At 42.9% G+C, this 27,877-nt stretch overlaps 1 protein-coding gene across 2 annotated transcripts in view; it reads left to right on the plus strand.

Annotated features, from left to right (window-relative positions):
* The window catches only part of poldip2 (polymerase (DNA-directed), delta interacting protein 2), a gene marked incomplete at its 5' end in the record, with an annotated part of 43,424 nt that overhangs the window by 7,131 nt on the left and 8,416 nt on the right, over nucleotides 1–27,877 (plus strand). The window contains 9 exons of one of the 2 annotated variants that reach the window (XM_083637188.1): nucleotides 2,441–2,516; nucleotides 8,154–8,251; nucleotides 8,360–8,459; nucleotides 15,365–15,440; nucleotides 17,331–17,438; nucleotides 22,426–22,562; nucleotides 22,678–22,704; nucleotides 24,135–24,260; nucleotides 27,083–27,162. In XM_083637188.1, the coding sequence (XP_083493314.1) occupies nucleotides 2,441–2,516; nucleotides 8,154–8,251; nucleotides 8,360–8,459; nucleotides 15,365–15,440; nucleotides 17,331–17,438; nucleotides 22,426–22,562; nucleotides 22,678–22,704; nucleotides 24,135–24,260; nucleotides 27,083–27,162 (828 nt within the window). The remainder of the gene's footprint in view (nucleotides 1–2,440; nucleotides 2,517–8,153; nucleotides 8,252–8,359; nucleotides 8,460–15,364; nucleotides 15,441–17,330; nucleotides 17,439–22,425; nucleotides 22,563–22,677; nucleotides 22,705–24,134; nucleotides 24,261–27,082; nucleotides 27,163–27,877) is intronic. The other variant, XM_083637189.1, reaches the window with a different exon arrangement.

The raw sequence follows: 27,877 nt of genomic DNA on the forward strand, positions 1-27,877 counted from the left end.
CTTCATGGGATTTCATCCGCCATTCATTTTTCCATAAACCTTGCTTAAAATGCTTATAAAAATTGTTTTACTTGCTCAAACCAAGCGATTTGACTATACTTAGAATCAGGGGAGACAATGCAACATTTCACTATTTTTTTTTTTTTTTTTTTTTTTTTTTTTTTTTTCGAATTTTGAATTTCAATAATAAAAGTCGACCTTGATAATAACAACGATTATTCGAAAATTCGAAATTCGATGCCCATCCCTAATATATATACAGTATATATATACAGTATATATATACTGTATATGCGCACATTTTCCCCACCTCATTTCAGAGAACATCAAGTCTCTCCTGTAGTGGAATTAACACATCATTATACCTGCTGTTATCACGATGCCCCACTGGCAAATGCAGACATGAATACAATGTTCTTCAAAATGTACACATTCACTAAATAAGAAAACTACTTCAACTTAGGTAACTGAGGTAGGGATGTCGAAGGTTAACCGTTAACCGGTTAACCGCCGACAACGTCATTGGTCGGTTAAGCATGTCGGTCAAACGGTTAATTTGCATATTAAATTGGCATACAACGTGTTGCCAATATGGTGTTTTTTTCCCCTCCTTCGCGATATTAGCAACAATGTTAACGTAGCCTAAGTAGTTACTGTAGCAGCATTATATAGGAATTAAAAGCTCCTGCCACTGCCAGAACAACATTCATTTAGAGAAAGGCTTTTCCAAATGGAAAAGCAGTGTGCACTGTCCGCCTCTCCCCCCGCGTGCGAGATGTGCTCTGTGATAAACTCAGCTCCACACACATGCTCCACACCCCCGCCTCCCCTCTGCTTTGACCAGACGGGAGAAGACGCCCTGCCCTGTGCAGACTACAGCGAGCCAGTCAGTCATGCTCCTTCTGTGTTCCAGCTGCTGTCATGAGACCATGAGGTTACTTTCAATGACGCGTTTCAAAACAAGCTACGTCTTCCACATCGATTCACTGAGGAATCCACACTTTTACCGTAAATTGAGTTCTCTCCGGGTCTGTCTGTCTCTCAGGTGTAATAATCCCACAACGATTACAGCAAGAGTGAGAATGCTCTTCTAAACACATCGGCTATTAATATATAATTATTTCTCTGCATCTCATATTAGATCGGTAAAAAGTTTGGACAGTCTGCCTCATTTGTTCATCCTCCCGAGTCCCGCAATGCTGACAGCTGTCAGCGTGCGGACTTGCTGCACTCGTCATGTCGTGCAGCCGGACACAGAGCGCATAATAGCCACCTACAGCCCTCGTCGCAGATAAAGAGAGAGAGGGAGAAGCGTGGAGAGGGAAGCAAACTATTTTTTTGCAGATCTCAAAAGCAGGTAAACCACTGTTGAATTAGTGAGAATGTCAGAAGGAGGAGAGAGCAATAAGCGCTTTGTCAGTGCGCCCTGCAGCGTGAAGGCTTGGGGCGGTGTCGTGATGTGCTATTCAAAGTGGAAATTCGTTCAATTAGCGACACGTTTCGTTCTGAGCTTTTAAAATTAGTTTCTGCTGGTTTTATTAGACTATTTACGACACATGCAGTAAGATAATTCATTTCAGAATTGTGAGCGTGAGTATGGGTTTTTTCCCTCCGTATTTCCCCCTTCTGCAAATGCGTGCAGCTCCTATCATAGCCTATCTGACGAATGTTTTTGTTTAGATGGCTGGAGGATTCAACTTGTTTTCTCGTTTTGTTAATGTGTTTTTTTCTGCTTGTAGATGTAAAAATAAACGCTTTCTACTGAAAAAAAATCAAGCATTTGGTAGGCCTAATGGTTTAATGGGGCACAGACAGTAAAATAGCGCATTTTAATCTTCTCGGTAGAGTTGTCGGCTAATGAGTGTCGGTTGTCGGTCAAGGAAAATTATGATTTTCGACATCCCTAAACTGAGGTTCTGTAAAACATGAGTTTTTTTTATTTCTGTAACATGTAGTCAAGCATCGAGCATTTAGGCATAAATACAGCATACTTTTATCAGCAGGAGCCAATATTTAATTTTACTTTATCCTCATTACTGATGACATGCCGATATTTTGCATGTCAAAAGGTCCTTACACATCGGGAGCGTTTTTTCCGTGCGATTAACTCGCAAGTCAATAATATTTTCCGAACCTATATCAGTCAATGCAACCGTGCATACCAATGGCGAAGTTTCGCCGAGCGTTATTGCGGTGTTTATTTTTTCGAACGACGGTCGATTTGTCAGAAATTTGCTTCCAACGTGTACACATCTGTGGCTGTGATTGACAGGTGGGTCAAAACTCGCATCGCAATTTCGTGCCGTATATTCGCATCGCTCTTGATGTGTAAGGACCCTAACACACGCGCACACACACACACACACACACACACACACGCACACACACACACACACAGTGTCCAGTTTGTAATGGGGTTGCCTGTCTTTGGCAGGAGCAGGCCTGAAGGGAAGGTGTTGGAGACGGTGGGAGTGTTTGAGGCTGTGAAACAGCATGGTAAATATGAAACCGGACAGGTAAGACGGACATGAACACACACTAACACAGTAACACACATTAACACAACACACACTGTTCCTCCACAGGAGGGCGCTAGCGGCTACGGCTCTTTCTCCTCATGAGGAAGTTGTTTAGATCAGTTTGATCCTCATTGATTCTGAATGGGGCTACAACACACTTTTGTTTTTCATACGACTGTATGAATGTTTGCTGCTTGAAGCTGGAAACATGCTCCAACATCAGCCTCCACCTGCAGCTAGACTCATATGATGAGCGCTCGCAGGGGAGTCCCAAGCAAAATTAGTCAATAGTGTGATTTCACTATGATTTCAATGACAAGTAGTTCGCCAAAGGAGAGAATGTAGTGCAGCTAATAGCTTTCACTCTCTCCTGTTATCCCCCCATCTACATCAAGTTTCCCTTAGACAATTGTTCAGGCCTGGAGGGATTTCGAAATGTACCCCGACCGCAACGGTGGGGCCCTCGCTTGCCACGCTAAACTTTTAGCTAACCTGTTCGCATCTATGTTCGCAATGGCATCCCAAGTATCATCATACTATTATGGGATGCGATGCGAACAGTTGTATTATGGGATGTGCGTTTCCCAGGCAACGACACACGTTGACACATTTTGGAACGGCGCCGTACGCTGGCACGATGCTCCTAAAAGCAAAATGCTTATTGTTTTGAATGATTGTTGTTGTTGTTGTATTGTAATAATATGCCATAAAGGTTTATTGAAATTTGGGGGGGAGCAGGGAAAAAAAAAAAGTTTGTTGCAATTGTTTTTCTGGCTTGGCGGGGGCACCTTTGGCCTGGCGGGCTGCCAGGCCTCTAGAATGGTAGGGGAAACACTAGGGGTGGGGGAAAAAATCGATACACCACAGTATCGCGATATTTTGCCTGACGATATCGTATCGATATTTGGACGCCAAATATCGATATTGCAAAAAAAAAAAAAAAAAAAAAAAAAAAATTTTTTTTTTTTTGCAGGCCATGCCAGGCCACCGGGCTACTATAAACTTTAGTTCCAAGGCCAGCAGTAAACAAACGGTAGCATATTTTCATTTTGTTTTAACAGTAACAGTTTTGTCATAACAGTCATTTACAAATTCCCCAGTTACTGAATGGGCTGCACAAAATGTTTTGTGTAAGTGAAGTGAAGTTGCAAAAACTACATAAGTACAGTAGTCCACACACACATCCAGTTAAGGTGGACTGTAAGTAGACTGTAACAAACAGTTCAGTTTGTCAGGTGCATGCAACTATGACATGACTTTATGAAAGTTGTTGGTCTGTCTACTTGACAATGTTGCTGCAATAAAATGGTTGAAGTCAGATGTACAGACTGAAAAATTGTTCTTATATAAACCACATGTTGACAAAGTTTTCCTTAGGGGACATCATTTGCAGTTGAAAAAGTAAGAAATCGCAATATATCGAAATATCGCAATATTCAATATATCGCAATATCGATATATCGCAATATCGAAAATATCGCAGTATCGCAATACTATCGTATCGTGACTCAAGTATCGTTTCAGTATCGTATCGTGGGCATCTGGTGATTCCCACCCCTAGGAAACACTGTACATTATATTATACTTGCACTGTTCAGTTCACGTCAGCTGCGCCAAGTCACATTTTCAGAGAGCTGCACACCACCTGCGCCGGCGCAGGACAGGCTCACCTGCGCAGGACAGGCTCACCTGCAGCTGCGCCGGCAGGCTCACCTGCACCGGCGCAGGACAGGCTCACCTGCAGCTGCGCCGGCAGACTCACCTGCACCTGCAGGCTCACCTGCTCCGGCGCAGGACAGGCTCACCTGAGGCTCACCTGCGCCGGCAGGCACGCTAGCTGCGGAGTAGCCCTCGGTGCATACAGCACAGGCTTTCACATTGTAGCATGTTTTCCACCTTAGTCTGTTTCACCCTGTTTATTGTTATTCTAGAACACTTCAAACATTAAAGCACTTTTGATCCTATGTTAAGTTATTATAATCCTATACATATAGACTAGAGCCTATTAGGGCTGTCACTTTTCATTCAAAATTCGAATGCAACTTCGAATGTGGGGGAGGGGTTCGTGTTCGATATGTAAATTGACTGTTCGATTTTTTTTTATTTTTTTTAATTATTATTATTATTATTATTATTATTATTATTATTAGGGGTCCAAGCACGAAGTGCGTGGATCCCTATTGTATCTGTTCCGTTTATTATTATTATTATTATTATTATTCCGCCCTAAAACAGCATGCACGTCAAAAACTGTAAGGGCTTCAGTAGCCAGACCTTGCACATAGGTTGGAAATGTGCCCCACTACTCAGAGACAAAAAATTAGCCATATTGGCCAGATGGTGGCGCTATAACAGACGCTTTTGTGTATTGACCCATAACTGCTGAACCGTGAGGCGTAGAATCAAAATTCCACATCTGCTGGATTCCCTGGATCAATACGCATCTATCCATATAGACCACGCCCATTTAAGTCTGCTAGATGTTCCGCCATATTGGACTTTCTCAAAAAAAAAAAAAACGAACTCGTCCTAGGCCATTTGCCCGAATAAGCCCAAACTTTTTGTGTGTCATCTCTGGACTTCCCTGATCTAAAATTGTATAAAGAATTTGGATACGTGCAACCGTCTTGAAATGATAAATGTTTAAACTTTTGATAAACAAACTCGTCCTAGGCCATTTGCCCGAATGAGCCCAAACTTTTTCTGTGTCATCTCTGGACTTCCCTGATCTAAAGATTTACAAAGAATTTGGATACGTGAAACCGTCTTGAAATGATAAATGTTTAAACTTTGACACTATGTCATCACCGATGACAGTCTTGTGACATCACTGATGATGTCATCTATGATGTCATCTATGATGTCATCTATGATGTCATCCTTCCTCTACATAACATTGCGCACACACACACACACACACACACACACACACACATGCACACACACACACACACACACACACACACACACACACACACACACATGCACACACATATACACCTATACACACACACACACACGCCACACACACACACACACACACATACACACACACACACACACACACACACATATACACATACACACACACACACACACACACACACATATACTCACACATATACACACACATATATACACACTTACACACATATACACTAACACTACTATTACTACTGCTACTACTGCTTGAACCCGGTCAGGTCACCAAATCTCAACCAAACTTTGTGCACTTGTGCACATACCAACTCTGACTAAATGTGCAATTCAGTGTCTATATTATCTGACATACACCCCCCAAGTCACCGGAAGCTTGGACCCCGCATCGCCGCTTGCGGCTATATTTATTATTATTATTATTATTATTATTATTATTATTATTTTTTATGAACCAAAATTAACCAACTGCTGCTTGCTGGTAATGTTAATCCCATGTCAGGAACGCTGATCCCAGCGCACAATATACAAGGAAGCAGTCTGCAAGTAACGTTAGTTCAGCTTGATAGCTGACAGCTAGCAAGCTAACAACACAGGTAGGCTACGCTATTAAAAGCAGTAAGCACAACTAGGGATGTCGACGGTTAACCGTTAACCGGTTAACCGCCGACAACGTCATTGGTCGGTTAAGCGTGTCGGTCAAACGGTTAATTTGCATATTAAATTGGCATACAACGTGTTGCCAATATGGTGTTTTTTTTCCCTCCTTCGCGGTAAGCAACAATGTTAACTAGCCTAAGTAGTTGCTGTAGCAGCATTATATAGGAATTAAAATCTCCTGCCACTGCCAGAACAACATTCATTTAGAGAAAGGCTTTTCCAATGCAAAAGCAGTGTGCACTGTCCGCCTCTCCCCCCGCGTGCGAGATGTGCTCTGTGATAAACTCAGCTCCACACATGCGCCACACCCCCGCCCCCCCTCTGCTTTGACCAGACGGGAGAAGACGCCCTGCCCTGTGCAGACTACAGCGAGCCAGTCAGTCATGCTCCTTCTGTGTTCCAGCCGCTGTCATGAGACCATGAGGTTACTTTCAATGACGCGTTTCAAAACAAGTTGCGTCTTCCACATCGATTCACTGAGGAATCCACACTTTTACCGTAAATTGAGTTCTCTCCGGGTCTGTCTGTCTCTCAGGTGTAATAATCCCACAACGATTACAGCAAGAGTGAGAATGCTCTTCTAAACACATCGGCTATTAATATATAATTATTTCTCTGCATCTCATATTAGATTGGTAAAAAGTTTGGACAGCCTGCCTCATTTGTTCATCCTCCCGAGTCCCGCAATGCTGACAGCTGTCAGCGTGCGGACTTGCTGCACTCGTCATGTCGTGCAGCCGGACACAGAGCGCATAATAGCCACCTACAGCCCTCGTCGCAGATAAAGAGAGAGAGGGAGAAGCGTGGAGAGAGAAGCAAACTATTTTTTTGCAGATCTCAAAAGCAGGTAAACCACTGTTGAATTAGTGAGAATGTCAGAAGGAGAGAGCAATAAGCGCTTCGTCAGTGCGCCCTGCAGCGTGAAGGCTTGGGGCGGTGTCTTGATGTGCTATTCAAAGTGGAAATTCGTTCAATTAGCGACACGTTTCGTTCTGAGCTTTTAAAATTAGTTTCTGCTGGTTTTATTAGACTATTTACGACACATGCAGTAAGATAATTCATTTAAGAATTGTGAGCGTGAGTATGGGTTTTTTCCCTCCGTATTTCCCCCTTCTGCAAATGCGTGCAGCTCCTATCATAGCATATCCGAGGAATGTTTTTGTTTAGATGGCTGGAGGATTTAACTTGTCTTCTCGTTTTGTTAATGTGTTTTTTTCTGCTTGTAGATGTAAAAATAAACGCTTTCTACTGAAAAAAAATCAAGCATTTGGTAGGCCTAAGGTTTAATGGGGCACAGACAGTAAAATAGTGCATTTTAATCTTCTCGGTTAACCGACAGTTGTCGGCTAATGAGTGTCGGTTGTCGGTCAAGAAAAATTATGAATTTCGACATCCCTAAGCACAACACTCACCAGAAATATTAAGTGTCTAGCCGATCTGCTCCCACAATTGAGCCGTTCTGTCTCTGTTGCGATAGTTTTTCCATATGATTAGTTACCAGAAAAGGAGCAGCCGACACCAGCGTCTTTCTGAAAAGTTAAAATATTTTCAGCTGGGAGCGCTGGGAGCCGGGCGCACAAAAACGCCGAAAATATACGCTGGACGCAGCGCACTTTCTCTAGACGTCCGTGTGCGCTCGCATACGCTCTCCCCCCATTGGAAACAATTGAAAATAGACGCTGGAGCTGATGAAAAGACGCTAGGTGGACACAGGCCCTTAGTCTCTTCTGAGAAAGATTGTCTCCAGGGTCTGAAAAGTTGTCTCGAGTTGGATGCAGCCAAGTTTGTGAGGCAGTGTTGTGAGCGTCCAAGCTAACACGTCGGGCTGATGCCCGGTGGCCTGGACTGAAAAAAAAAAAAAAAAAAATTATTAACCAAAAAACTTCGAATATATTCGAACAAATTTTCGGGCAATTAAAGTTCGTTCGAACTTTATTTTGGGAAAAAGTGACAGCCCTAGAGCCTATGTTGTGTCTTATCTGACAGGAAAAATCCTTGTAGGATTATATATGTTTCTCTTTGTTTTGCTGTCCTCAGCTGTTCCTCCACAGTGTGTTTGGCTACAGAGGCATCGTCTTGTTCCCCTGGCATGCCCGACTCTACGACAGAGATATCACCCCTCCCATCTCCGACAGGTAAACCCCCCTCTCTTACAGACTGCACCAAGCAGGGCCTGCTCAGCTTGGTTCCTGGGTTAGATTTGTATAACAGATCCTGGCGTCTCTCTTGCTTCCTTCTCCCAGCAAACCAGAGCCCCCAGGAGCCCACGGCTCCAAGGAGGTGAAGGGGAAGACCCACACCTACTACCAGGTCCTGATCGACACCAGGGACTGCCCTCACATAGTGAGTCACCATGCTCTCAGCTAGATCCTGTAATACTCATGATCAAAACACAGAGAGATTTGTGGAAAGGAGTCATTAGAGGTAAATATGGTTTGACCAATGTTTTTTTAATGGCAATACCCCAAATATTTTTTGAAATTTGACCGTTTTCATGGCAAAAAACCCCAGTGACTATTCAGTTTTCCCCCCAGTATAATAGACCATATGAAGGGCAGTTTAGAGTCCAGCGATTTATCATTGCCCGACGGGCATCGCTGAACATGACGACCTTTCCAGAATCGCTTGACGCTGATTTTGGATGCTGACGCTCGTAAAAAGTATAAACACCCAGGCGATAGGAGAACGCATCGCAGATGCGCAGAGCAGGATGCGTTATATTTTCACATGGATTAATGCTGGACGGACAGACAGAGAAGCTAGCCAGTCAAGGTATAACGTTACCGTTTTGATTGCAACATTACAAAACTGTTTATCTGCTTGTTAACATGCTGTATGATTATCCATGCTAACGATGTGTTAGCTGTTACTTACTCTCTGTGTTGAGAATGTCCTCTTTCCAGGCATTTGCCTTTTTAACAGCATCTTTATAATCTGCCCGGTGTCATTGTGTTTATTAAGTTTTCCACAAATATGTGATCTTTGTTTATTTAATTTTATTGTTTGTATGTTTTTATGTTGTTTTGTTTATTGTTTATTTAATTTTGTTTATATTATTATTATCATTGTTAATTCAACTAGCTAGCTAACTAGTGGCTTCAGAAATTGCGTTAGGAGAGAAAAAAAGTGTGGTTGTCATGACAACGGAGCCAACGAGGGGGTCAAAGTTGAATCCAGATGAGGTCTTGACGATGGTCGCAACTTCATCACAACGATGGCATATCGCCCGTCGCTGGAAGTATAAACACTTGTCGTTATCACCGACGATGGAATGTGATCATGGTCGGTCGCAACGACCATAAATGGCTGGACTCTAAACTGCCCTTAACACGTTCAGTGCCAGCGACGCCATATGGCGTCATTAGAAATTTACCGTACAGTGCCAGCGACGCCAAATGGCGTCATAACTCCAAATTGTTTTTTTTGACGGGGGGGTGTCGATCTAAGCTTCTTACGTCGCCTCTAACAATATTGTAGCTATTGGAGGTCGATAACCTATTTTACAAACCCATTAGGTGGCGACAGCACTCTCCTGATCAGAGAAAAAGGAGCCAAACACACAGAAATAGTCACTGGGGAAAATGAGGAAATCGCATCGCATCCGTCCGTATGCATCGACGTGCCTCCATAAACGGGCACAACGCCAGCTGTGCCCCCAGCAGCAGCATCCGCTGTCACAACTGAGCACCTCCATGTACGCTGCAACAGCACATTCACATAATCAGCCTTATTATTCCGAACTGGAAGCATGCCAGCCCGTGACAAACACACGCGGAACCAAAAAGCTGAATGTCGCGCACCATTCACTGTGTGTGCGCAGCAAACTCAGCAGAGACTGAGAGCCACCAGACACATAAGACACACCCAGGAGGCGTGTGCAGTTGAGGGGGGGGGGGGGGGGGAGCACGCAGAGCAGCCTACATCCATGAGAGCAGCATACACTTCACCCAGACAGACCCAGACATCAGAAAATTAGCTTCAGAGTCAGTGATGTGCTTGAAATGTTTAATTTCACAAAAGGCTCATTATCTCAGCTCGTAGAAAAAAAGGGATGTTTTTGCTTCAATCAAGCTATCTTCTCCGGCTCATAACTAAAGAACGGAAAATGGGATCAATAAACTTTTTTTTGCAGGTGATAGAAGAGAGTCTCATCGTTATTTGTGCGTGTTCAGTGTTTACATAGTAATTATTAAAAAAATTATATGACTGTTTTAAAATGCATTGCGGCCTATGTGGCACAGCAAGCAACCTTTTGCCCAAGGGCCTTGGCACTGAAAGTGTTAATAGATATGAATGTAGCTACCGTGACATCACCCATTGGTTTTTGGACTCCCATTTTGAAGCCTTGGGGTTAGCATTTTCACCGGCGCCATCTTGGTTATTTGGAGCCAGAAGAGATGTAAATTTGAGAAGAGCTGCAGCGCGGGTTAGTATTGGTCTGTGATCGGCGAGCTGAGTGATCAGTGGACAGGCGACCTGTCAATCACACCCCAAAACATCGTCTGCCGTATCATCTATTTGACACCAAATGGGATCCTAATTTAGGAAATGAACTTCATGCTGTATTGAAGAAGACTTTGACACCATTAACTCATTAGGAAAGTGTTTACTGAGGCCATAAATCAAGTGAGAAGTAGGGTCATTTTCCCATTGACTTCCATTAGGGCTGGGCAATATAGCAAAAAAGTATATCGATATAAAATATTTCATATCAGTCGATATCGATAATTATTGATAATTTGTAATAACCCGTTTTTATTAATAAAAAAACATCAGAAGAGTGGTTTGCATTTAACCACTTTATTTTGAACCATCTTATTTTCAAGGCACACAGCTGGCTGAACCCAAGGCCAAGACCAACAGGCTGAGAAACTCAACTCTGCATACTGCAGTTCCACTATATAATGAGACTCTTTAGTTGGCCGCACAGATAACACAGCATGGCTACCATGACTGCTACCTGTCCTTGCTGCCCTGAAATATTCTTAACCCTGTAATTGTTTTGTATGTAGCCTATCTTTTTATATTTAGTAATTGTCTTGTTGTTTGAATTGTAGTTCTGCAGCTTTTCAGTGGGGCCCTGGCTTCACTGCAAGCATGAATTAATAAAATAAAATCAGTAACAGGTAATAATTAGGGGTGTCACGATACACTCACGATACGATACACGATATTGGGTTCACGATAACGATACGATACGATATTTTTTTGCGATCGATTTGTAAGTTGAGGGGGCATCCTCCACGCTAATTTCAGTAATTTTCATCCTCTGTGTCTGTAACGTCCCTCGTCTGTTCAAACAAAGCAATCAAAAGGAGAGGGAGCATGCAATCAGATGCAGATCAGTGCCACCATGTTCAGCTTCTTTTTCTCACAATATGAGATTTCATCTCAACGATACATATTGTCACGTTTTGATATTGCGATATATTGTGGGACGATATATTGTGACATCCCTAGTAATAATTGTAATGCTAACACTGTCATATATACCGACTGAGTGCAAGCAGTAATTTACAGACATGGTGACGTTTTATTTTGATGACATAGCCTAGCGTTGCCAGCATTCTCAAACAAAAAACGTTTGGTAATGTTTCAGGGTTGTTTAACGTTAGACGATTCAGTGAATGATCTCCCCCGCATTCCACAAAGTAATGTTGGAGATGTCCGCATTTGTGAAATTGGTGTAACAGTAACGTTAGTCTACACAGTAACGTTAATGTCCTGGTTGCACAAGACTGCGGGCTTAACACGGTTAGGGCTGGCAGCCTGGCACGGATCAGAAAACCCACGGTTCGGATCGTGTGATGGATTTTGAGCCACGGATCACGGATTTTTCGGATGAGCAAAAAATAAATAAAAAATCTCATCATTTTTCTCTCAAAATTAGATTTTCGATTTCGATTCGATTTTTTAATACTATTGTACTTCTCTAACCATTTTTTTGCCCTGCACAGCTCAAAAAATATTTTTTTCTTATGTGACACAATTTATGCTTTACTCTGAAGGCAGAGCAACCCAACTTCCTGTTTTAGCGTGGCGCTGCTATGCCTAACTTCCTGGCTGTTGCTTGCTAACCTGCAGTCACTTGACACGGGTATGTGGGTAACTGCATACTAGGGATGGGCATTTCTAGCAAAAACACTATTCAAAATTCGCTGGCCAAAGTTGACTTTTAATCGAAATTCGAAAAAAAAAAAAAAATGTTGAAAAAAAATAAATAAAATTATGTGAGTGAAATGTTGCATTCTCTCCCCTGATTCTAAGTATAGTCGAATTGCTTGGTTTGAGCAAGTAAAACAATTTTTATAAGCATTTTAAGCAAGGTTTATGGAAAAATGAATGGCGGATGAAATCCCATGAAGAGGGAGAGGTTGCTTATAAAAATTGTTTTACTTGCTCAAACCAAGCGATTCGACTATTCTTAGAATCAGGGGAGACAATGCAACATTTCACTCACAATTCTTTTTTTTTTTTCTTTTTTTTTTTTTTCAAAAAACGAATTTCGAATTTCAATAATAAAAGTCGACCTTGATAATAACAACGATTATTCGAAAATTCAAAATTCGATGCCCATCCCTACTGCATACTAGGAGCCAATATCGGTGAGTCTGGAAACATAACGTTGCAGCTACTTAACGTTAAGCTACTCGGTGGCCCCACGTGTTATGTGTCCTAAAGGCAACATTTCACCGTCCGGTGATAATGTGTTTGTGAAAAGTGTGCGCGTGTGTGTGTGTGTGTCTTTAGTAGCCAGGAGCCACAGCCTTCAGAGAGACTTTACAGAAGGCAGAAGGGACGAGGAGAAGGGAGAGAGATAGCCGCCGTACCATACTTACCATAGTTAAAGTGAAAATCAATTTGACGATTTTCATGTTTTTAACATCGTCCTAACTAATTAACTCGAATTACGATTCAAAATCGATTTATTTATTTATGGCGTTCTCATGCCACAATGCCGACATACCGTAGCGGTTCTGTCCACCACTCTTGTTTTCCGTCGTCATATTTGACAGGGAAGCCAAAATGTTCCCATACAGCTGATGTAAATGATGCGGGAGGCTTTTCCAATTCAGCTGCTTGTCGGCTCGTACTTGGGCTCACCATGATGATGCCTGTCTGTGTCTGGCTGCGCTGCAGGCGTTCTCATACACTTAGCGTTAAACGTTAAATGCAACGTTTAAATGCAACGGTTCGGAACCGCGTTCCGTGCCAGCCCTACACGCTGTCAATTTACGTTAACATGAATTGAAACTCACTCACATTGAATTCTTTGTAACATTTATGGCCCAATCCCACCGCAGCTAGTAGCGCGGTCCCGCTCCGCTCGACTCGACTTTTGGTCTCATCCCACCGGTATAAACCGGCCCAGCTCGGTTTGATTTGGGGCTGAGCTGGGCTACTTTTAGTACCTGCCTCGTCGGGGTTCTATTCTGCCAACCCGGGTCCATACCGTGACGTGTAGGCGACTGATTGGTCAGGCAGAATCGTGTTTACTCTCTATATCCTACTGTCAATGCAGCGCTGCATACCAGTTTACCTTCTTTTCTCTTCTATTATGCTTTTCTATCAGTCTTTTGTTTTGCTGCCTTCGCCTCTGGTGAAATAAAATCGGCGCGGTGGTTTCAATTGTCCAAAAGTCCGCTGCTCTGAAGCGCTTGTGTAGTTAGTGCTGCGTCGGCGCCTGGTGAAGCCGCGGTTTTGCCTGGTGAGAGGCCGCGGGGGTAGAGGCTTCACTCTAGCGCAACCCCCGTCCCTCGCGCCCGTCCCTCGTGCAGCGCTTGTGAGTTTTGACTAACAACAAAGTGATATCCATTCTCCTGGTCGATTGTCACTTTTGCCCATGTACACTGTAACACCCGCCCAACATGCTGTGATGCTATGAGCTGGCTGCTCAGGCCAGGATCAAGGACTGTGATCATGCCAGCACTGCTCTCTCTCTCTCTCTCTCTCTCACACACACACACACACACACACACACACACACACACACACACTGTAGGTAATTTAGAGGCACCAGTATTTCATAAACAGTTTAAAAGTTCTGTGTATGGATTTAATTGTAACGTTATGTTATAGCCTATTTCAGAACATGGGTGGAGGGCAGATATGCGGTCGCTGTGACGACCAGGTGTGGGCGGGGGCAGATGAAGGGCGGTCGAAGCAGAACGTCCATCGGGTTGAAGCAAGTAGAGCCGAGTGGTGACGGGCTGTGCAGGGCTGTAAAATGTGGTGGAATTGAGCCATTAGAGACAACGGGGTTCTGCTTTCTGTGTCCCTTTTATTGACAATTTCCTCAACATCTTCTCCCCTGTTTATGAGCTGGGGCGGGTGCACGCTCGGGGTTTGTCTGTATATGATTGGCTGTTTCCGTGTCACTTGTAGCACACTGTATTAACAAAGGACATGATAGGCTGTTTATGAGCCACAGAGGAGAAGCGTTTTTTTTTCATGCAGTCTATCGAACAGCTCTATCGAGCCATTTTTTGATTGTATTGATCACGTGTCTATCGCGATGGATATTGCTATCGTTTTATCGCCCAGCCCTAACTTCCATACAATCGGACTTCTTTCTGCAGCCAGTGGAGTCGCCCCTGCAGGCCATTCGAAAGAATGCAGGTATAATATAATATAAGGCACCTCCGCATTGGCTTCACCAACAGAGCTCTGAGCTGAGCTACCCCCTTGGGTTTCCCCCCCAAATGTTTTTGTCAGGTAGTCACTGATGCCTACACCTATATGTTACTTACATGGGGTGTCTACAGATCCTGAAAATGTCATAAATCATCAACCAATCTAAACTCAAGTCCCTAAAGTTTACAGTAAAATTCAGAAATCTTAAAAATGGCTGCGTTTCTTTGTGTTTTTCAGCTGAGAAATCAGCCCAGTCACACAGACCTATATTCTGATTGAAGGATTTCAATTGCAAAATAGTTCATATTTAATTCTCTCTGCTATTAAAAGCTCTTAAAAAGCCTTAAATTGGAGTTTCAGAGTTAAAAAGCCTTAAATTGGGAGTTTCAGAGTTTTTGAGTTGACTTTCCTCATATCGTATTTGGTTGCTATCTTGATTATTCACTACAGTGGGTGGCATAGGCGAGGTCAAATTTGGCTCCTGATACAAAGCCACCAGCTGTGGTTAGGGTTATAGGGCTAACCCTAACCCTAAGCCACCAGCTGTGGTTGGTCAGTGGAGTAGAGTTTGAGTCAGCAGCTGTGTGACTGTTGGTTTGTGTTGTGCTTGACAGTCCCAGAGGTCCCAGACAGAGGCAGTGACGTTTCTGGCCAACCATGATGACAGCAGAGCCTTGTATGCCATCCCAGGTATGCATCCATCCATATACATAGTGCATGTGTGTTATAGAGCACTGCAGGGATGACGTGTTTTTGTAGGCTTAACCAGAAATTGCCGCCATGTTGGTTCGTCGGGGGAAAAGTCTATGGGGTTTTAGAATGCCCTTTTGAAGCATTTTCTAAAAATCACGTAAAACCCCCCCACACATTTACGTTCCAAAAGTCATAAAAGTGATTCACGTTTGTGAAGATTATCCTGCTGAACCCAAATTCACACTCCCATAAACTTTTGTTAACCACAGACCTTATTTGATGCATTTAAGTGAAATCTCCATTCTAAAACCCCATTCACTTTTCCCCTGACAAACCCAAGCACTACTCCCGGACTCATTCCTGTGGTGCTCGATTACTAGATTTGTCCACATGATTATGTTTGAGTTGCTAAAACATGGGTTAAATGCATGGGTAAAACATGGGTTAAATGCATGTAACCCTAAAACATGGGTTAAATGCATGGGTAAAACATGGGTTAAATGCTAAAACATGGGTCAAATGCATGGTAAGTGTGAAAAAGGAGATCAGGAGCAGCCAAAGGCTTTAACCGGCAGTTAAAATGTCTAAACTGTGTCGGAAAGTCAGCCAGCTTAAGTCAGATCCTGTAAAGTTGACATTATTGTTGTGGATCACTTTCACTTCATTTCAATAGCACAGAGTTGAGTGGCATCTCCATCAGCTGTGCACCAGCCTGAGATACAGGGTTCCCACGGGTCATTGAAATCCTTGAAAGTTTGTGAATTTGAAAAATAAAAATCAAGGCATTAAAAGTTTTTGAAAATAGACATGGGCCATTGAAAGTGCTTGAATTTAGGCTTTTTCCTGCATAGAGAACTACGAGGAGGCCACCTCTGTTAAATTTCACTCCTGCCTTCAGCTCTTGGCAAGTGAAAATATTTTAGATTTGAGTTAGAGTGCAGTCAGTGGGTTTCTGTCATTTGCAATTTGAAGTAAAACGGCACATTTGAGAAGTGTTCACACATTCATGCCTCTCCTTAATTGTATGTGAACTTCTGTTAGTTTTAATTTGAAAGATTATGCGTTGTAAAGTCAGTAATTAACCTTGGTCCATATCTCAAGCTATGCCGTGTTGGGTCCTTGAATTTGGGGAATTGGGCCTTGAAAGTCCTTGAAAATTCCTTGAATTTGATGTTGAAGGTGGTGTGGGAACCCTGTAGATACTGTGATACTGTGCGCTTGTTCCACTTGTCAACCCCACATGAAAGGATCTCTCTCTGCTCTGGTTTAGGTCTGGACTATGTGACAGGATCTCTCTCTGTTTGCTCTGGTTTAGGTCTGGACTATGTGACAGGATCTCTCTCTCTGTTTGCTCTGGTTTAGGTCTGGACTATGTGACAGGATCTCTCTCTCTGTTTGCTCTGGTTTAGGTCTGGACTATGTGACAGGATCTCTCTCTGTTTGCTCTGGTTTAGGTCTGGACTATGTGACAGGATCTATCTCTCTGTTTGCTCTGGTTTAGGTCTGGACTATGTGACAGGATCTCTCTCTCTATCTGTTTGCTCTGGTTTAGGTCTGGACTATGACAGGATCTCTCTCTATCTGTTTGCTCTGGTTTAGGTCTGGACTATGTGACAGGATCTCTCTCTCTATCTGTTTGCTCTGGTTTAGGTCTGGACTATGTGACAGGATCTCTCTCTCTATATCTGTTTGCTCTGGTTTAGGTCTGCACTATGTGACAGGATCTCTCTTTCTGTTTGCTCTGGTTTAGGTCTGGACTATGTGACAGGATCTCTCTCTCTGTTTGCTCTGGTTTAGGTCTGGACTATGTGACAGGATCTATCTCTGTTTGCTCTGGTTTAGGTCTGGACTATGTGACAGGATCTCTCTCTGTTTGCTCTGGTTTAGGTCTGGACTATGTGAGCCATGAAGACATCCTGCCCTATAACTCCACAGAGCAGGTCCCCATCCAGCACGAGCTGTTTGAGCGCTTCCTCATGTTCAACCCTGCCAAAAGTAAATCCCTGCTTCACCTTCCAAAACTGTCCTCCACACCATAGATAGATAGATAGTAGGGCTGTGCCGAATGCCGATTCACTTATCTCCCAATTCGATACTTGGGTGCCGATTCGATATATATTGCGATTCTTAAGTATTGCGATTCTACGATTATTGCGATTCGATATTACGATTTATTTACACTAGATTAGAACATGGGAAAAGTTGAATCATACACTTCTAGGGACTGTATATTATATCATGATTAGGGCTGGGCGATATAGTTAAAAAGTATATTGATATAACATCTTTCATATCAGTCTATATCGATAATTATTGATAATTTTAATGACCTGTTTTTATCTATTTATGTTGATGGTTTTTATGAATAAAAAACATTAGAAGAAAAAGGTTGCATTTAGCCACTTTATTTTGAACTAGGGATGGGCATCGAATTTCGAATTTTCGAATAATCGTTGTTATTATCAAGGTCGACTTTTATTATTGAAAGTCGAAATTCGGGAAAAAAAAATGTTTTTTTTTTTTTGTGAGTGAAATGTTGCATTGTCTCCCCTGATTCTAAGTATAGTCAAATCGCTTGGTTTGAGCAAATAAAACAATTTTTATAAGCATTTTAAGCAAGGTTTATGGAAAAATGAATGGCGGATGAAATCCCATGAAGAGGGACCCCTTTGGCACTCAGACCTGAGCCTACTAATATTTAATGAACCACTCATGATTGTCAAAACTGTTTTTTATTTTCGAAAATGTCAATGTCATGTAACATGTTCTTTACTTCAGTGGTGGAATGCTTGTTTGAGCTAAAAATCCACAGCAGAAGCGTTTTCTATTAATTAATAAAGCCTTAGACTTAGAATCAGGGGAGACAATGCAACATTTCACTCACACTTTTTTTTTTTGACTTTTTTTTTTGTTTTCGAATTTCGTTTAAAAGTCGACTGGCCAGCGAATTTCGAATAGTGTTTTTGCTAGAAATGCCCATCCCTATTTTGAACCACCTTATTTTCAAGGCACACAGGTAGGTCTAATTTGTCACACACACACATGCATGCTCTGAGTGCAACTGCAAGCATTATTTACAGACATGGTGACGTTTTACTTTGATGACAGCCTAGCGTTGCCAGCCTTCTAAAAAAACTTTTGGTAACGTGTATTTCAGGGTTGTAGGCTTAACGTTAGGTGAATCAGAGGTGTGGAAAAGCCTGGGTTTTGCTTTGACTTGCAAATATGCCATAGGCTGTAGGGCTGGAGGGCGACCGCGCTGGGGACCGCGCGCCGTTTGTTGGGCGATAAAAAGCCTTGCCTCGCTGAAAATGCGGTAGGCTACATTTCGCCATATCAGTTTTATAAACCCATCAAGACCCAGCCCAAGCAGAAGACATAAAGTCATAAGCTGTGTGCTCAATAGATGACACAATGAGTTATTCCTGTCCCAAAGTACAAGTCAAACCTTTCTAACAGTTCAACTTTGTCTCTGCTCACAGAAGTGAATTGAGCTGCGGGTGCCCCCCGCATTCCATAAAGTACGTTGCAGACGTCCAAATTTGTGAAATTGGTCTCTTAACTTTAACGTTAATTTCCCGGGCGCTTATTAATACAACACATGTTAACACATTACGTTAACACGAATCGAAACTCGCCCACATCGAGTTCTTTGTAACGCCAGGTGAGATCAAACGAGTGGCGTCAGCGGAGGACCAAAATGCGAGACTTGATCATTTGCCAGAAATGGGTCTCGCGCTACTTTTGTTTGCTAAAATAAAGCTGATAATGTACAATTTGATTAAAGGGGGGGGAAACCCTTTCAGAGTACAACACAAACTGTCTATTTTCCTGCAACTACTCGACAGTGCTGCTTATCCAGGAGATGTCGGGGCTCTCTGCTCTGGATCAAGGGATATGATTAGCTGTGTGTGAGTGGGGGCGGGTCATGGGGCGGGTGCACTCTGAGTTTGTCTGTTAAATGATTGGCTGTTTCCGTGTCACTTGTACTAACAAGGTACATGATTGGCTGTATGAGCCACGGAGCAGAGGGAAACGCTGGATGAAAGTGGTAACATTTCATACATAAACAGAAAAAAATGTGATTATCGATTCTGGAATAAAAGATTGATTCAAAAAATCGTGACATTAAAAATCGCGATACTTAACACCTTAAGTGCCATAGCCGAAATAATTCGTCTTACATAATCCAACGCTTAAGTGCCAGAGCCGAAATAACTCGTCTTACATGTTTTTTTGACGGTGGGACATCAATCAACCCCTTTTACATCTTCGAGATAACTATTGGAGCAAGACAATGTGTGTAATCTATTTTACCGACCACTAAGTGGCGACAGAGACAGATAGAAGCCACAGCCACGGACCCGTGGACCAAAAGCAGCCTCCTCCCGCGGAAATGGCTTGGCGATTTTACAGTCAGAAGCCCGGAGACACACACAAAGAACGGACAGAGATCCCCTCCGCCCCGGAGCCGCGGAGCAACGCGCGAACACACACACACACACACACACACACACACACACACACACACACACACACACACACACCGCGGGAGCAAGCCATTCAAGGAAATGGCGAGGCGATTTGACAGTAATCCATTTCAGACTCGTCTTGCCCGAGAGCGGCCGCACGCAGACAGGCAGGCAGGCAGCAGCAGCAACGCGCTTCTGACACGCCCGCTGTTAGAGCCAGGAGGAAGGAGGAGAAGACACACGGAGGGAGGAGTTTGAATGAGAGGGGTGTTTCCTGTTGTTATGGAGGAAATTACTGTTCAAAACTATTGTTTAGAATGTCTGACGGTCTTACTGATGCCAAAAATGAATGGTTAAAGTGACTGTTTCACAAAAAGCCATTTATCTCTGAATAAATTTCCAGACGCTGAAACCATGCTGTACTCAACGGCTAATATCTACATAACTACTAACTCTGCAAACTAACTCTTTTAGACAGAGAAAGCACACATTCTATTAGTTATTTTTAGATGATTGGTGTTCATGAATTCTTAACAGAAAAGAATCCTCGGCTGTTCTAAAATGAGCCAGAATCGTCAAAAACACCCCTGGCACAACTTACCTACAGGAATGAAAACATGGCTGGCATTCAATGTGTTAAGTGAATTAATTTTTTCTCCCACCCCTAATAGATAGATAGATACTGTAGATAGATACATAGATTCTGTAGATAGATAGATACTGTAGATAGATGGATAGATCGATAGATAGATGGATAGATACTGTAGATAGATAGATATATACTGTAGGTAGATAGAGGATAGATACTGTAGATAGATACATAGATACGTGTAGATAGATAGATAGATACTGTAGATAGATACATAGATACGTGTAGATAGATAGATAGATACTGTAGATAGATGGATAGATACAGTAGATACTGTAGATAGATGGATAGATAGATACTGTAGATAGATACTGTAGATAGATGGATAGATACTGTAGATAACTAGATACTGTAGATGGATAGATAGATAGATAGATACCATAGATAGATAGATAGATACCATAGATAGATAGATACTGTAGATAGATAGATAGATACTGTAGATAGATGGATAGATCGATAGATGGATAGATACTGTAGATAGATGGATAGATACTGTAGATAGATGGATAGATAGATAGATACTGTAGATAGATGGATAGATACTGTAGATAGATAGATACTGTAGATAGATGGATAGATAGATGGATAGATACGATAGATAGATACTGTAGATAGATACTGTAGATCAGGGATGTCAGAGATCCGGCCCGCGGGCCGGATCCGGCCCGCGGGCAGGTTTCATCCGGCCCGCGAGATGTTTTGGAATAATTTTTTTTTTTTTTTTTTTTTTTTTTTTTTTATTATTATTATTATTAAATTCGCACCCCATTATCATGAACTACGTGTGGCTAATAAGCAAGCTAAGAGTTCATTCATAAGTTAATTAACCTGCACTACAAGGAAGTATGTCAGTAGGTCATCAGGTGTAAACAAAGCCGCCATGATGCCACGCTGGAATTGAATCGCGCATTCAGCTACCTACCAAAAAACAAAAGAATCAACAAGATCAGGCGCGGACTGCATAATCCGGCACGTCGGGCAAATGCCCGGTGGCCTGGCCTGGCCTGGCCTGCAAAAAAAAAAAATTGTGCCCGCAGTCAGGCTTTAAACGACCCAAATTGGGCTTCAAACGGCCCAAATCTGGCTTCAAACGGCCCAAATTGAGCTTTAAACGGCCCAAATTTCGGCCCAAGTATCGGCCTGGCCTGCTTGGTATCTAATGCCCGGCCTCAATTATGATCCCAGTCCGCCCCTGAACAAGATGCTGTCGAAAAAGAGAAAGGTTGACACGGAATGCAGGCAGTTTCAAGAGAAATGGAAAGAGCAGTATTTCTTTTGTGAAGTAAATGGGTAAATGAGTCGAATTGATTTTAGTAAAAAAAAAATCCGGCCCCCATGAGGTCTCAGTTGAACAAATCCGGCCCTCTACCTAATATGAGTCTGACACCCCTGCTGTAGATAGATGGATAGATAGATGGATAGATACTGTAGATAGATAGATAGATAGATAGGTACCGTACTTTATTAATCCTGAAGGAAATTCAGGCATCCAGTAGCTAACACACAGTTAAGCAACACAGTAAAACAAATTAAAATACACATAGTAAAATTGTATAAATAGATAGTTCCATGACGCAGGGAAATTATTTTGCAATACCAGTAAATAAAAGTTACTTCAATGCATAGAGAGGTCATGATTCTTGTTGTGTGTGTCTAAGTGATTGAATATTGATATTCTTGGAAATTTGATATTAAACTTCCAAAATATGTATGATTTCATGTCACTTGTCTTTCGGCAGCTAACAAATGTTGCTGAAAGACAGTGAACTGCATAGTCCGGATTTGGCCACGGGTGTCAAGAAATCTCCATAGTGACGCTAAATGATGATGAAGTTTTGTCCTACTGTGGCCACCGTAGCTCCTCCGTTCACGGCCAGAGACACCCTGAAGGCATGGCAGGAGAAGAACCACCCCTGGCTGGAGCTGTCAGACGTCCACAGGGAGACCACCGAGAACATCAGAGTCACAGTCATCCCCTTCTACATGGGCATGAGGGTAAAGGAACAGCTCCACCATGAGATGCAGAAGATTATGTCGGAAATAGATACAGCCACTGTTGCTTCTCTAGTCTATTCAAATACTAATGACAAATTCTCTTCCTTGATCTCAGGAGGCCCAGAACTCTCATGTTTACTGGGTGAGTAGTTGGTTGTTAATACAGTATGTAGGACCATAAAACCAAACCGTAAACTGTCCATAAATACAATCATAACTTTGTCTACTCGGCCAGACCCTTTGACCCTGTTTAGACCTGATATTAACATGTGTCTTGGGTGATCCGATCTCAAGTGGACACACCTTCAAGTACCGTAAATTCCGGACTATAAGCCGCTGCTTTTTCCCCGTTTTTTGGCCCCTGCGGCTTATATAACGGTGCGGCTTATCTATGGATTTTTTCAGCAAAAAATAAAATAAAAAACGGAATTCTCTCTTCTTTAGCACTCTTTCTAACTATAAATCCACTTCTGTTTTAATTTCCTCTCTTGCCCTTTTTTCACCACACCGCGGACACTGTGTGCACTGTAAAAAAAAACACAGGTGGTGTTGTGTTATGTTGTTTTGTTGAAATGTTAATAAATGGGAGCTTCCTCAAACAGCCATCTCTTTCCCGACAATCCCCTCTGTGCACGAACCCTTACATATGGTAATTAAACATTAAAACACAATAAAAAAAAAACATTAAAACACCTGCGGCTTATAGTCCGGTGCGGCTTATATATGTAACAAACAGGCAATTTTGCTGCTGCGGCTTATACTCCGGTGCGGCTTATAGTCCGGAATTTACGGTACGTCAGTTTACACCTGGCATTAGAATGTCTCCACATGCGTCTCAGTGACCACTTGTGGTCAGATCTCACTCCTCACTCTATATGTAAAGCCACCGTAAATGTGCCACTTCCCATGTTTAAAATACGTTCTATAGTGTTTCCTATACTATTTACTGTACTTAGTAGCGCCGAAAATGCACAGATGCACAGCAAGTGGTTTGAGTGATGGGATCACAATGCGTCTTGGTGGTCGTTTACACTGTCCTCTTGTGATCACCCAAGACACATTTTAAAACCAAGTGTAAACAGCCTCTTTGACAGGTGAACAGCCTGTTTACATCTGGTGGTGTGTGTCCTCTGCCTGTCTTACATCTGGTGGTGTGTCTTCTCTGTCTTACATCTGGTGGTGTGTGTCCTCTGCCTGTCTTACATCTGGTGGTGTGTGTCCTCTGCCTGTCTTACATCTGGTGGTGTGTCTTCTCTGTCTTACATCTGGTGGTGTGTGTCCTCTGCCTGTCTTACATCTGGTGGTGTGTGTCCTCTGCCTGTCTTACATCTGGTGGTGTGTCTTCTCTGTCTTACATCTGGTGGTGTGTGTCCTCTGCCTGTCTTACATCTGGTGGTGTGTGTCCTCTGCCTGTCTTACATCTGGTGGTGTGTGTCCTCTGCCTGTCTTACATCTGGTGGTGTGTGTCCTCTGCCTGTCTTACATCTGGTGGTGTGTGTCCTCTGCCTGTCTTATATCTGGTGGTGTGTCTTCTCTGTCTTACATCTGGTGGTGTGTGTCCTCTGCCTGCAGTGGCGCTACTGTATCCGTCTGGAGAACATGGGCAGCGAGGTGGTTCAGCTGAGAGAGAGGCACTGGAGGATCTTCAGCCTTTCAGGAACCCTGGAGACGGTCCGAGGACGAGGTGTCGTCGGCAGGGTCAGTACAACACACTTTTAATTCTTTATTATGCCTCCGCCGGCGATAGCTAGGCCGGAGACATTATGGATTCGGGTACATACGTCCGATGTTTGTTAACGCAATATCTGAGGAATGCCTTGATGGAATTTCATCCAATTTTCCTCAACGTCCACTTGGACTCAAGCATCAACTAATTAGATTTTGGTGGACAAAGGTTAAGGTCACTGTGACCTCACGAACGCCATTTTCAAGCTTGTTAAAGCGATATCTTAAGAACGCCTTCACGGAATTTCTTCCAGTTTGCCTCAAACGTCCACTTGGACTGATGAACTGATTAGATTCTGGTGGTCAAAGTTCAAGGTTACTGTGACATCACGACCGCTCGTTTCATGCTCGTTAACGTGAGATCTCAGGAATGCCTTGACGGAATTTCATCTTATTTGCCTCAAACATCCACTTGGACTCAAGGATGAACTGATTACATTTTTGTGGTGAAAGATCAAGGTCACTGTGACCTCACGAACGCCATTTTCAAAACAACCGTCTGTCCCCAAAAAGCAGAGAAAAAGCACTTTTGTAAATGAAAAGTCATGTTCACGGATCCTGAACCAAATCACGTCAATGGCGAGGAAAGTGTTAAGCCCCAGACTAGGGCATTCACGACTAGTGAATTTTACTAGTCGACTAGTCGTCCCTAAAGGTAGTCGACTAGTCATTTAATTTTTTTTAATTTTTTTTTGTATCTTTAAGAAAGAACATGAGGTATTTACACGACATACATGGACTATCATATCCCATATCCCCCACAAAGAACATCAAAACACAACAAAACAAAACAAGAAAACTGCATAAGATACACAATAATCCAAGAACAAACAAGACTATTGGACAAACAACCAAACAAAAACAATGCATTCAGCTCCTATCCTGATAAGCCTAATGACACTGGGGTAAAAAGTTCTTAAAGTCAAACTCTGTATGTGGTTGCCATATTTTGGGGATATCTAAGAATCTGCCTTTGCTCTTGTAGTAAATGTTATCCAACGTATGGTAGCTTGAGAGTTCATTCCACCAGTGAACTACAGCTGGGGGATTGGATGCTTTCCAATTTAAAGCTATGCATTTCCTAGCTGCCAACAGGGCAAGATCTATGTAATTACTTTGAATGCATTGTTTTTGTTTGGTTGTTTGTCCAATAGTCTTGTTTGTTCTTGGATTATTGTGTATCTTATGCAGTTTTCTTGTTTTGTTTTGTTGTGTTTTGATGTTCTTTGTGGGGGATATGGGATATGATAGTCCATGTATGTCGTGTACATACCTCATGTTCTTTCTTAAAGATAAAAAAATAAAACGACTACGGTAGTCGACTACTAAGCACAGTGTCGACTAGTGGTTTTACTAGTCGACTAGTCTGTGAATGCCCTACCCCAGACACACCAACCCGACGTCAAAGAACTAGCGGCAACAAAGGCCGGCTGTTGCATCACCTCACGTCGCCTGTGTCGGGGGCGGGGCCAACAGGTTGCACTTGAACACACCGCAAAGACTACAACCGACGGTCAACTAGCACGTAGTAGAAAACGCACAAAATGAGTGAAATCATACAGCGACAGACTCAAGGGGCTTTGTGTCGTTTTGAAAATATCTGTGTATTGGAATGATCAGATGAGATGAAGTTGAAAAATGAGAATGTTTTGTGTGTGCCCTCACTTCTCGTGCACTGATTCGCTTTGCTGACCACCAGCCAATCAGAGTGATTTCTCTCACCAGCCAATCAGAGTGATTTCTCTCACCAGCCAATCAGAGTGACTTCTCTCACCGACGGTGATACAAGACCGACTAGACTAGAGCCAATGGTGCGGGACACTGCAAAGGCGAGGGCCACAGACCCTCACCGGTGGCCCGACACTGACCGTGTGTCTGTGGCGTTAAATGAAGAGATTGAGTTGGCCAGTCTAACGTCTATAGGGAGTCATGCCTCCTGCAGATCGGCTAAACGTCTATAGGGAGTCATGCCTCCTGCAGATCGGCTAAACGTGAGTCAAGTGCAAAACATGCTACAACGTCAAAGCCCTCAGAGGGCTACGCCGCGACTAGTCTCTTAGAACAGACGAGTTGGCTTCCGCAATTTTCAAATGCTTCCGCCATACCGTCTGTACTTCGTGGGGGAGAATCATGCACCAACCGGAATGGGAAGTAGAAAGGCGGGTTTTCCGCTCATTAGTCCAATCAGAATCGCAGAAAGGCGGGTCTTCCGCTCATTACTCCAATCAAAATCCAATATGCCGCATTTTTCGTGGACACACGTGTCGTGATTGGTCGGATTCCGTCAAACTTCTTCCCTGTCTGAAGGTTTTTTTCCCAACTTCCTTGTGCATGTTCTGGGGGTGTAACGTACAGACTGTGTATAGCTGCATTCGCCGGATGTAGATGAGACAGTCTGTTTTAAGAGACTACGCCGTGGCTGGCGAGCCTCCATATCTGACGGGAACTGTGCAAATATAATGTACTGTAGATGATGGAGATAACAGGAGAGAATGAAAGCTATGACCAAGTACAGTATATGCACTAGATTCTCTCCTTGGGCTAACTTCTAGTCATCCTAGTGAAATCACACAATTGACTCATTTTGCTGGGGAGTCCCCTGCGACCCCTTCGTCAAGCTGACGTTCAAGAATACAGGTGTAGCTGCCGTCAGCAACGCTCCAAAGTGGAGGCTGAGGTTGGAGCATGTTTCCAGCTTGAGTGAATGAATGACAGTAATGTGTGACTGAGTGACTTTCTGCATCATAACTCAAAGCTGTACACACTGTTTTTCCCTCTGTTGTGTGTTATCACAGGAGCCTGTGTTGTCTAAAGAACAGCCAGCCTTTCAGTACAGTAGCCATGTGTCCCTACAAGCCCCAAGTGGTCATATGTGGTAAGTTTGTTCATTCTTAAATGTGCTACACATTCCACTGCTGCTACATGTTTGACTGCTGTTATTTTGCACACCCGCATAATGCTCTCAGCCGTTAAAGTTCTCCGTCGCTACGATGGATTTCCGTCTATTGGAGCCAGATATGAAATGTGAAAAATACCAAAATTAAAGCCCCTTTGTATATTTTCAAGGTGTGAAAGCTTTTATTTTGAAAAATTCTGACCGGATGTCCAAATGATTCTCCTGGGCTGTGTTCAAGCCATTTTACTATGGTTTCCAGGTTGAACGTCATGTTTCCTTGCCCGTTTCAATGCACCACCATGTCCGCTGATAAATGTTTTGCTACGTTCTGCTATGTTGTCGGCCCGCTGAACACGTCAACGCGACCCTGCAAAGCCACTCCTAATATGTAAACAAAACACTGTTGCAGATCTGTCTCTCAGACAGCATTAATTTCTAACGTTAAATTATCGCTAATGACAGCATTGGACTGAAGAAGTTTATTATTGTGAGAATTTGAGTTAATTTATTACTGCAAAGGTGGAGGAACTTCGAAAACATGGTGATGCAGAGTTTGTCTTTTATCGGACAGGTAAAACTTGCTAACACACACACGCTCAAACGTTAGCTGCAGTAACGTTAATGTTATTATTTTCTGTGTATTTTCTCCCCTGACAGCACTTTTGACGCTTTTTCCACGACCACATGTCACTAA

Source organism: Poromitra crassiceps (assembly GCF_964638095.1).
Source record: "Poromitra crassiceps genome assembly, chromosome: 5".
In the NCBI taxonomy this organism is placed as follows: domain Eukaryota; kingdom Metazoa; phylum Chordata; class Actinopteri; order Beryciformes; family Melamphaidae; genus Poromitra; species Poromitra crassiceps.